The sequence below is a fragment of the Sarcophilus harrisii genome, chromosome 3 (genome assembly GCF_902635505.1).
Source record: "Sarcophilus harrisii chromosome 3, mSarHar1.11, whole genome shotgun sequence".
NCBI classification, from domain to species: domain Eukaryota; kingdom Metazoa; phylum Chordata; class Mammalia; order Dasyuromorphia; family Dasyuridae; genus Sarcophilus; species Sarcophilus harrisii.
In genome coordinates, this window is record NC_045428.1 from 409125021 (window position 1) to 409137232 (window position 12212).

A 12212-nucleotide genomic window follows, 5' to 3' on the forward strand; every position below is an offset into this window, starting at 1 on the left:
TAAGTTTGAGAAAATTATGGCCAATATGTTTTATAAATTTCAATTAGCTTCCATATCTGTAAGCAACAACTACTTCTCAAATTGCTTGCTTGCTGCATCTAACTTTAGTCTCTTAAACATTCTCTGCCTTTCATGAGGGGTGAAATAAGATTGTTTTCTTTTTTATGAGTTTAGTGATAAAACATTTTTATTCATTCAAAATATAGTCCTAATGCCAGGCTACAAAGAAGCTATGTCCTAGGAGTTTCCATTAGTAATATGATATAATCTAATAGTACTTTTTTTGCTCTTCTGAGATGGATGCTTTACCAATTTTTTCTACTCTCTCCTGTAGTCATGGTTAAATAAATCACATTTGAATTTCAATGTTGAAAATATTTATCCTTGAAATAAAATTATAGAATGGTTGCCATTTCCCCCCTAAGACTTGGCTAACTTTCAGAAGTGGATGAGGTAGTCTTAGTTAAAAGAATCTGCTAAAAACTGAAAACTTAAGAGAGATATATTATGAATTCTCATAACAATAGGAATTTATCATGAGATTTTGTTCTATTTTATCCTTTATTTTGTAAATAACTTGAGTACTAATTGGAAACATTTGAAATACAATAAATAAACATGATCTAAATTTGAATTTCATTTAAGATTATGAACTTCAAGGCATAATTTAATCCAAACAAAGAGCTGAGGATATGTTTTCCTCTCTTTGGGAAGGACTGTAGTCTGTAGTTAGTACAGGGAGGCATGCCTCTGAAGAGAAAAATGTATCTTTTCCTATACTTAAAGTGACCATTTGGCTATTCACCACACATACAAAGAGACAGTTATAAACAGTACTTATGACAGTGGAAATCTCCCATAATGTCTAGGCTGTCATTATGAATCGACCAAAATTCTCAGAAACACTTGCGAAATATCATAGGAAATTTATACTATCAGTGGCAATGGATGTAATAAGGGAACATTTTTTCCATGAGCTAATCAGTAAAAACTAAATGACTGATCCAGGAAACATAGAAATTCATCCCACATGAGACTCCCAAATCTTATTAATTTATATCTCACCTAACTCAAAATGGAAGAACAAGGTTCACTATTGGATAAGATAAATTTATATGTAAAAAAATTAAATATATAGAAATATTTTTCAACTATAACTCATAAACTAGAAGTATGTTTTGATATGTTATAATTTGTAAGCTAATTTTGTGATGTTTTAAAGTTCTGCATGCTAAAGTGTATGATTTTGTGGCACAATAGGCAGTAGCAGCAGCATCAGCTGCATCAAGAGATTTCAGTGGAATAGGTGGGCTAGGGGAGCTCTTGGAAAGTTCTTCAGAAGCATCAAAATTGAGCTCAAAAAGTGCTAAAGAAAGAAGAAATAGAAGGAAGAAAAGAAAACAGAAGGAGCAACCTGGAGGAGTTCAAGGAGAGAGTGATAAGTTTCCCAAATCTGAATCTGAAGACAGTGTGCAAAGAAGTTTCCACATATCAGTTGATGGAAGCAGACTGAATTATGAAAAGAGATTCTCTTCTCCTCACCAGGTATTTACTCTTATAAATTCCCCTCTATGGGAAGCTTTGGCAATACTTAATTGTGATTTCACTGTGTGGAAAAGTGAAAGAATGAATGGACTTACATTTTAATGTATTTATTTACTCATCAGTAATTCTAATTCACTAATTCACTAAATCACTAATTCACAGTAATCACTAATTCACAAACAGCCATTTAATTTTTTCCCATTTGTTCAGATATGATTATTTACATATGTTGAGGAAATTCAGTTAATAGGTCTGAAACAGTTAATTAGGAATATCTATTTGGTAAGACAATTTGGTATCTTTGGATTTTTCTACCATTTTCATGTTTTAAAAAGTAATGAAATTGTAATCGAGATGCCCAAGTTGCCTTAAAAATTCTACATTTGTCAAAAGTTATAATTTTGAATTGGGTACAGAGTTAGAAGAAAAATGTTACTATGAATCTACCCTATATCTTTAGACAGGATAAATGAAAGGTATACTAGTGTAGATTTCCATTATGTCATTATCACATCTGCAGTGTACCTATGTTTAGGAAGCCTTATAGGAGAAAATTAAAATGAAAGATGCTTTCATTTTTCCCTCTGATTTAATTGCTATCTACCAATGCAACCAGTGCTGTAGGATATAAGAATAGTCTTAAAGGCAAAATAAAACAGAGCAAATGTATGTTTCTGAAACTAGAATAATAAGTACTATTTGAGCTTTGAACTCTTTGGCAAAATAAAACAGAGCAAATGTATGTTTCTGAAACTAGAATAATAAGTACTATTTGAGCTTTGAACTCTTTGTAATGCTTCAGTGGGACTATACAACACATTGTTATGAATCTTGAATTACATTCATCTGCAACATAAAAGTCCCAATTATAGGGCTAAATTAAAGCAACAACACACCATCCTGCTCTTTCTACACAAACATAATGCAAAAAATTATTCAATGCAAGGAGAATTATAATATAGAGTGAAAGAAAATCAAATATTTCAGAGCAATTGAACTAAAGTTGTCTTTTTTCCCCTTCATATTTATAGACTAAGTTTTCTTGGTCAGAATTTCTATAGATTAAATTGGTTTGACAGTATGTGGAATTAAAGTATTTGTAAAGTCTCATATTAATAATTGAAAGAGATGAGTAAATAGAGGTTAGAGTTAAAAAGCTTTTATATATTTCCATATACATGTTCACATATGCCCATATATAGAATATTTACACATATGAATATCTATGTTATTTGCACATACAACTCATATTTAAGGAAACAATTATTTCCACAATTGCTCCATTATTAAGCAGGTAGATAATTATTTGATTTTTTTCCCCAGTGTGCACCTATGATTTAGTTAAGATAGAGAAATCCAAGAGTAGAAACTCTTTTCATCCAGGCATATCAGTTATCTTTTGACATTTATTGTTGAAAGACATTGTATCAATTTCCAATGGTCTGCCCTTGTAGTTATTTACATGCCTCAGAAGAAATGGGACTCAAAAAAGTCTGTGAATGTACCTCATATAGCAGAATTCATTAGCAGGAACATGCCTGCAGCAAGTTTTAAATCAGTGAATTAAAAACCCTGAATAGTCAAAAGTAATACCTATGTCCAAAAGAGTAGTAGAGAGATGAGAATGGAATAAAAAGAAAGGACTGGTTGTTCATATGATTTGAAAACGGTAATTTAGTCAGGAAATAGTACTAAAATTTTTATTTAAACTTTCCCATCAATTGTTATCATTCATTTCTATTTCTATAATGGGAATTTTATTTAAAGATTGGATTTCTATGTTTTATTATCCCTGAGAAATTATTGGTCATAGCATTGTCCTATGTTTACTTTTCCCCCCTTCTTAAAATTCTTAAATTTCTATATTATCTTGAAATCATGCAATGATTTTCTTTCTAACATGTTCTGCTATGTCAAAACAATCTAGCATTTTTACAGTAAATGATTTCTATTATTTAATAATCATAATTTTAATAAAGATATTGGTCCTACTACAAGCTACTTGTATGGTATTTAGTTTCTTTAGTCTTCATTTCCACATCTATCCAATGAGGGTGTAAGACTAAATGGTCTATGCTGTTTTGCTCCCTTGAGTTTAATTTCCTAGCATATTTTTACCCATTTGAAAAAACCACTAGGTTTTTTAAACCACTTTTAACTCATAACTAGTCATAAGTATGCAAAATACTTGGGCTATATGGAATCTTAGAAAAAATCTGGTCACCTCTTTTATTTTACAAGTAAGTAAATTAATAATTCAAACATGAAATGATTTTTCCAAAGACACACTGTTAATAAATATCCAAGTGAGTACATTAACTCAGGGCATCTGATTATAAGATAAGTCTTCTTTCTACATAATACTGTTCTATGATCTCTGGTACTAAAGCTGGGTCATGAAGCAATACAGAGTATTGGAAAGACAAATGGATTCCAATTCTGGCTCTGACATTGACTAGTTATATGATAAATTACTTTAACCTCTCTGAGCCCCAATTTCCTCATTTGTAAAATAAAAATGATAATGCTTGTAGTATTTGCTTAGCAAAGTTGTTGTAGAAAATATGTGTAAAGCACTTTGCAAACCTTAAAACACTATATAATGGCAGTTATTATTAGATATTTAAACAGTCTCATGAATATTTTTCCTGCCAATGTAAGAGCTGAGCTAAGGCAGAGAATTATAAAGATCTATATTTCTCAGTGTAATTTTAAAATATTTTTTCTATCTAATTATTGTTTTTATGACTAAAATCAATTGCAAGTTAAGAGTTTTATATAAATCACATTTATTTTATTCTTTGTCTCAGTGATTAAGATTTAAAAACAACATGCTAGTTCTTAGCAACAAAAAGAATTACTAATGAAATTAAATAAGGAAAAGCTGCATGATAGTTTTATCACGTCGTGATCACCTCCGTCAGTCTCAGAACTGAACACAGTATTCCAGACAGTGTTCTGACCAAGGGAGAGTACAGCAGTACCATCTATCACCTTTCTTCTTCCCTCCCTTCCTCCTTCTCTTTCTTTTTTCTTTCTCTCCTTCTTTCTTTTTCTTTCTTTTTTCTCTTTCTTTCTTTGTCTTTTTTTCCTTTCTCTTTCTAGATGATTACTTACACTGCTGATTTTCAGTGTGTATTGTAATAGTTATTCAGTTCTTGGTTCAATGAAAGAAGAGGAATGAATGGGAAAACAGCAATGAAATAGAATTGTTCTCCCTACATTCCCCTTAATTTTAAGGTCCAATGCTATGGAAATATTGAAGAGAAGAGAAAAGGATAAGGATGGGAGAATAAGGAGCACTGAGGCAAAGATGAAAAATGCATGTTGGAAAGGAGGTGAAATGGCAGAGAGGTCTTAAAGGTGGGGACAGGAGGAAGAAAGAAAGACATAATAAAGGAGAGGAAATTCTTTACAGCAGTGGGGAGTTCTAGTAGGGACAAGGATAAGAGGGGCAAACATTTGTTACTACCTATGGAATAATATTTATATATTATTCATATTATAAATCATCAGATAATTGGGGAGAAATATTGTGGCAAATAGAGTAATTTTTCCATGAATCATTTTTGAAATGTTACACTAAACACCATATTATTTGGTGTCGCTAATGAGCGTTTCTCATGAGCTATAAAATGGTTGATTTTAAAAGGATGTTCATAAAAAGTAGAACAGATTAGATGCTAGATTGCAACCCCTATTTCCAACACTAATATCTGTTATTTATTTGTGAACATAGGTGGTAGATGACACTCCTTGGATCACAATTTCTTATACTATCATTAAAAAGATAACAGAAGAACATGGTGACCTTTTTTTTCCTCTCTTTGCTAGAATCTATCTTTGTAGCCTTTGTTGGCTACATATCTATCTGCTTTACGTTATCTTGTCAGTGTTAAAATTTTAAATATATTTGACAAAGGTAAATCCTGGGTAGTCTTTTTTTTTTCCTGCTCTGCCAATCAAAATTTCTACAGAATAAGCAATAAAGAAATACTATCTGGTTAATCAAATGATGAAAAAATAATAAATGGCGGTGATAGTGATGATAGAATTTACATAGCATTTTATGGTTTGGAAATAATTTTGCATATGTTATTTCACTTGATCCTCACAACAACTATAAGGTAGGTACTATTATTATTCTCATTTAGGTGAAGTGATTTTATGTGACTTGCCCAGGGTCACATAGTAAGCATCTAAGACAGAATTTGAACTTATCTTTCTGATTCCAACACCTAACTTTTGTCATGGAGTTAATACTAAATGGAGTTAACCATTAGGAGCTATCAAAAAAGCTGTAGGCAACTCTATGGGGGAAAAAAGCACTAATGTTGTTCTAAATTCATGGATGGTCACTCAGATATGACTAATCTGTACTTGCTTTCTGTGTTTTCCCAGGTACATGAGAGTAAAATTAATTTCCTTCTATATTCATAAAAGGAGAAAAGAGAGAATACTTCTTTCCCAGGATCTTTGAAGGGGAGAGGGAAACCTTTGATAATTTCTTATTCAAAACAAATTATTCATGTTTTTTGGAGGTTAGGGAACAGAAAGAATTATTTTCTAAATTGTATTCATTTCCAGTCACAATGCCTTCCTATTCAAAAAGAACTTTTTGCAACTAACTTTGCCCTCAACCCAAAAGAAACATAATTGAATAATCTTAAGAATTTAATATAGCTATAAAACAAAAATAACCTAGCTGCTGTGATTATCAGTGTGAATGTGAACATGCCATAACCTTATTAAGCCTCAGTTTTCTTGTATGCAAAATGAAGGGCATGGATGAAATTATTTCTAAGGCACCCTCTACACTGAGGGTTTATGCATTCAATTTATTTTTGCTTTCCTTTTCTTTTTTGCTGTGTTCAGTCTCTGCTGAGCATCCGTGGCTCCCTGTTTTCCCCAAGGCGTAATAGCAAAACAAGCATTTTCAGCTTCAGAGGTCGAGCAAAGGATGTCGGCTCTGAAAATGATTTTGCTGATGACGAGCATAGCACATTTGAAGACAATGAGAGCAGGAGAGATTCACTCTTTGTGCCGCACAGACATGGAGAACGACGCCACAGTAACGTTAGTCAGGCCAGTATGTCATCCAGGATGGTGGTGCCAGTGCTTCCAGCCAATGGGAAGATGCACAGCACTGTGGATTGCAATGGTGTGGTTTCCTTGGTGGGTGGACCTTCAACACTTACGTCACCTACTGGACATCTTCCACCAGAGGTGATAATAGATAAACCCACTACTATTCACATGATATGCAAATCTGACATAGGTCAAGTTCGGGTAGTATTTTTTCCTCTCTCTCTCTCTCTTCCTTTTCTATATCAATTTGTGTTTCTATACAACAAGAAACACAAAAACACTGCCTGGCTAATCAAATGGTGAACCAAAGAATCTAAGGAATTCCTTAAGAGTTCTTTTCATTTTCTAAAATATTAGGCTAAATAGGAAATGCATTTTGTACATATACTTAGCATTAATAATTTTGATGCTGAATCTTTACAATATATCCATTCATTCTAAAGGTATATAGTCATATACTGCTATGTTCTATAATATTTCAAATAATTATTAAAACAATATATAAATATCCTATTAAATATCAACTCTGAATTTTGGTTATTAATTTAGATATTAACTTGATAATTTTTTTGGTAGCACTACCTTTAATCTGAAAATCAATCATTGCTAACAGTGCTATGTTCAAAGGGCTAGAATCTAGATGAAAATCATTATTTTTTTTTGTCTTGACTTAGAGACCTCTAATGTGATTCCAGGGTAGAAATTTAAATGCAAAGTAATTACCAATGGCATAGGAAAGCACACACATTTCAGTGCACATTTGTGTTCGTGCATGAAGAAAAAAATTTGACCCATGAATGTCAGTGTTGTAATGTAGCATTTAAGAAAATGAATCAATCTAAAGAATATTTAATTCAAATATTTATTTTTATTTTGTGAGGAAAATAATGTTCATATAAAACTGAACATTATTACTTCAAATAAGCAAAATAAACAAGCAAATTAAAAATAGAAACATTTTATATAGGACTGGAAATAAATGGCTTTTAGTTCATTTAAAGAAAAAAGTTATCATTGAAAATCAGAGTGATATCTTTATCACCTGAAAATTTGAAGATGAATAATGATATGGTGATATTATTAGGATTTCTAATATTGATTACTCACCAAACAGGTAAATTCTTTGTAAAAGTTATCAAATTTAGATAAAGAAAGCTCATTTACAAACAAACGACAAATTTCATAATCTATACTACATTATACACAAATCTGCATGAAGCATGACTTTCTAAAAGTCCTCTTAGTTGCTTTGTTATGCTTTAGCATACAATTTAAGATACTGGTTTGAGCCATCAGTATTTTTATTTGCAGGGCACCACTACAGAGACTGAAGTGAGAAAAAGGCGATTAAGTTCTTACCAAATTTCTATGGAGATGCTAGAAGATTCCTCTGGGAGACAGAGAGCTATGAGTATAGCCAGCATATTAACTAACACCATGGAAGGTATGTAGTGGGCTGTGCAAAACTCAGAGTTTGTTATGGAATATGCTGGTCTTCATTAGTTGCTGAAATTAATCTGATTTTGTAGAAAAGTTAGAATATTGAGATTTCATTTTATTACACATGAGATCATAGCAATCTGACTGATGGGACCTCATATAGTTCCTAATGAATACTGCACTGTCTTTTTGATTAAAAAAAAAAGGCAGTTCTAAAACTTTTCCTCTCTGTGTCTTGCTTTGTCTCTGATCTACAGTACTGTACCTCATACCAAGTTACTGCATTATTATAAATTTCTTGTCATGTTTTCTTATGAATTCAAAAATTTAGCAAATCATAATCATTGGCTTAAACAACTCTTTGTAATCCTGTTGTAGATTAAAAACATGTAATATGGACTTCAAGAAAAAAATCAATTTGATTTTCTTCTCCACCTCAAGAAACCAATATTCTACAGTAATAGAAAGGAAAGTGGTAAATTAATTTGACATTTCAGGAATTCTATCACACTTAGTCATGGTGATTGATGAAAGGTTCCTTTCCTTCATGCAGCAGACACATTAAAAAATTAGTATTCATACTGGTCACTCTCATGTGACCAGAGAAAAATCTATTCATGTCTTTCAAGTAGGTCAAGGAAGCATAAGCTATGGAACCATTTCTCCTCCCCCCCAAATGAATTTGTCAGAAAGACTATATACATACTGCATCATCATAGTTTATTTTCTCTATGCCCCCAAGGAAAGTAAGTGTTGTGTGATTGGTGTCATGCTATATGTTGACTAATTCTAATATACCACAGTCTCTAGAAAATACTATTAATTATCGACCTTTTGAGAGTATATTTGTGTGTGTGTGTATGTGTGTAATATGGTTTAATAATATACTTTCCTATTATAGATTTCTAAGGACTCTAGTTTCTTAAACCTATGATCTAAGAATAAATATAACAAAATGTAATTCATACTTTTGCATAGCCATTGAGGTACATTATTTTTATAGTTACACTCAAGTTACACTTGAATATTCTGCACTCTCATAGATATTTCAATGGATCTATGACTTAAGTGGCATAACCATTGCCTCCATTGGTACATATTGATTTCTTATCACATGTAATTCTTGTCAATATTTTTCCATATATCGTCCATAAAAGATATACCCAACATTTTGAATATCATTTTTTAGGTTTTAAAAAAGGTTTTGTAGATGCTAATCCAATACTTCATTATCCATTTATTATTCCTTTCTCTGATTACTCAATCAGTTTACTTCTTTTTCTGGCTATACATTTCTTTGATGATATCCTTTACAGCATTCTTTGCACTGAACTCACTATAGGTAATATGCTTTAGTCTATTTATTCTTAGGATACAAATTAGTCTTTTGTAACAATTGAAATTTTAATTCTTTGGATATCACTGTGTTCTATGAATTGTCATCATTTAGTATCTCTGGGAAAATACTATTATTGCATAGATGGGCATTTGTGATCAGGTAGTCACATGGGGTGTTTGAAAATACTGTATAAATTTCCAAATATAATCCAACGCATATGCTCTCCTCTTATTCCAATTCTGGACTTAGCTCACTGTTCATCTGTAGTGTGTGTATGTGTATGTGAAAGCTAAAAATACTGATGATTGATCCAATAGGAGGTATTATCTACTTGATTTTGACATGTGGATTGCCAGGCAAATCTGTTTAGCATAACCACTGGCCATATTTAGTAAGCCCTCTAGTATTCTAGGGCTTGCTGCAATGTGTACATTATCAGCCACAAACCGAACATCTCTTTTCAATATAGACTTCAACCTGGAACAATTTCTGTGATGCTGATGAACTCCTTTGGTGAGCATGTCTCCCTGTTTTAAACCTCAATTAATATTTATAATCAAAGGATTACTGAAAAAAGTTATCAGGAAATCTTATGTGATTTTAAAACACATCAAAAACATATTGGAGGAAAGCCTTGAAAGTTGCATTTTGCTCTATTTAAAAATATTTTATAATCAATAAAGCATGAACATATGAGATCTTGTATTCTTAATTCTTCAGTCAATTATGAAAGCATTATGATGTGGAAAATCATCTATGAAAACCTGCCTATTCCTTTCTTATATTTTCATCAAAAATACCTTCAATACAGATGAGATATTAGACACATATGGATTGAAAACTTATTAAAGCCTTCTGAGTCACTTTTTCTGATAGTAATGCCATTATTTCTATTCTTCAAAACTTGCCCCTAAACAGTATTTTGAAAATCAATATATAAGTGCCTTGAAAATTGAAATCAACCCTAATAACGATTTTTTTATCTTGTGAAGCCCAGCCACACTCATCTATTTATTTTTCTTAGGTTAAATGTTTCCTCTTAAAGTATATTAAATAATATAATATTAGACTTGATTTGTGGTAGTTCCACTATGAATGGTAATAAAAACAGATCTCTGTCAAAATGCTAACAAGTCTGTTCCATTTTGCTTTTATTTTTTGTATTCTTGGAATGATCTATCTTAGTTGGATCTCCTATGAAGCTTTTTATAGTTCCTTTCTTCCTCTACTGGATTTCTTAGTGATGTGAGGAAATACTAATCCTAATGTTTTATCATTCTCCTACGTAATGTTTTAGCATAATTTTGTATTAAAAAAAATAACATTGCCCTTTGCTAAGGTAAAGGAATCGTATTTGTTGCCAATGGTGCTAAGTTTTTTTTTTTTTTTTTTGCCCCAGGAGTCATTGTTCTAAATGGTTAAACTGTTATATAAAGTTGATTTTCACTGAACTCAATATCTTTAGTTTTATCTATTTCTCATTTTTTTTAAAGAGTAAAACTCAAGTAGGTAAGGTCAGAACTCATAATCATGAAATATCTTCTCTTCATTATCCTTCTAATTTGGTGTTAATTTTAACTGGCAGGTTAACTAATTAGTGATTTGGTTAAATAGAGAAAACTGTTCTGAAATAATTTCTTTATCAAGATCTTGTTGATTCTAGTCTGGTTTTAATTTTTTTTTTGGTACTATTTCTCATATTCATCAATTTTGGTTTCTGTTTTTGAATAAAATATTCATGTTATACAGGTGTGAAATTTGAAAGTAATTTATAACCTTTTGGTCTTTGTTACATTTCATTTAGAAACATAAATTAGAAAAATTTTCTTTTTAAATCAATTTTTCATAGATTTTGAGAACACTAATTTCTTATAATTTAAAACAATTCTCAGAAATAGGTTGGATGAAGTAGAAACTAATTGTTTCTAGATCTAAAACCAAACTTTTTATGTACATGTTTTCTTAATGTATATAAATCTTTAGAGACAAGAGAATTTGTCTTGTATGAATAACTCTGTATTAGAAAATATTGAAAGTAAGATATTATAAAGTGAAATTGGAATGTGTCTGTAACTTTAGAAAAAATAGACTTAATAAATTAGACAAAAAGCTCTGCCTCAATAAGCAATACATATAGCTTTTTAGCCCAAATAAGCTCAGTCACTTAAATCAGAATTAAATTATTATATTAGTAGAAGCATTCTTAAATTGGATTAAAGCCAGTGATAGAATATATAAAGGAAACTCCTATCAATAAACATCCATGAAAATAGCTAATGGATTTGTTTTCTAAAGTGAGTTAAGTTTAGTGTCATGAATATTTGTTCTTTAAATTTCAGGTTCAATCTTAGCAAAAAAAAATAATTTTGACCTATTAGCAATAATGAGGAACTATGTCCTTTTTAATTCCTCCTCTTTCCTCCTAGAACTTGAAGAATCCAGACAGAAATGTCCACCATGTTGGTATAGATTTGCTAATACTTTCCTCATCTGGGACTGCTGGGATCCATGGTTAAAAGTGAAACACATTGTTAATCTGATTGTGATGGATCCATTTGTTGATCTTGCCATCACCATCTGCATTGTCTTAAATACTCTATTTATGGCCATGGAACACTATCCTATGACTCAGCAATTCAACAGTGTTCTGTCTGTAGGAAACCTGGTAAGTCCATCTGAATAAACAAAGTGATATGCAAATATATTTCATTAGGAAAATTCATGTATATTAGTCAGAATATAATTCAATTCAACATTTAAATAAGTGCCTACTATACCAAACTAGACACTCTTAATAAAT

At 31.2% G+C, this 12212-nt stretch overlaps 1 protein-coding gene across 2 annotated transcripts in view; it reads left to right on the forward strand.

The window, feature by feature from the left end:
- The window catches only part of SCN3A (sodium voltage-gated channel alpha subunit 3), a 134209-nt gene that overhangs the window by 65955 nt on the left and 56042 nt on the right, over window positions 1-12212 (forward strand). Inside the window, exons 11-14 of one of the 2 annotated variants that reach the window (XM_031960554.1) lie at window positions 1261-1545; window positions 6421-6771; window positions 7945-8077; window positions 11839-12077. In XM_031960554.1, coding sequence (XP_031816414.1) covers window positions 1261-1545; window positions 6421-6771; window positions 7945-8077; window positions 11839-12077 — 1008 coding nt within the window. Of the gene's footprint in view, window positions 1-1260; window positions 1546-6420; window positions 6772-7944; window positions 8078-11838; window positions 12078-12212 lie in introns of those variants that run through there. The other variant, XM_031960555.1, reaches the window with a different exon arrangement.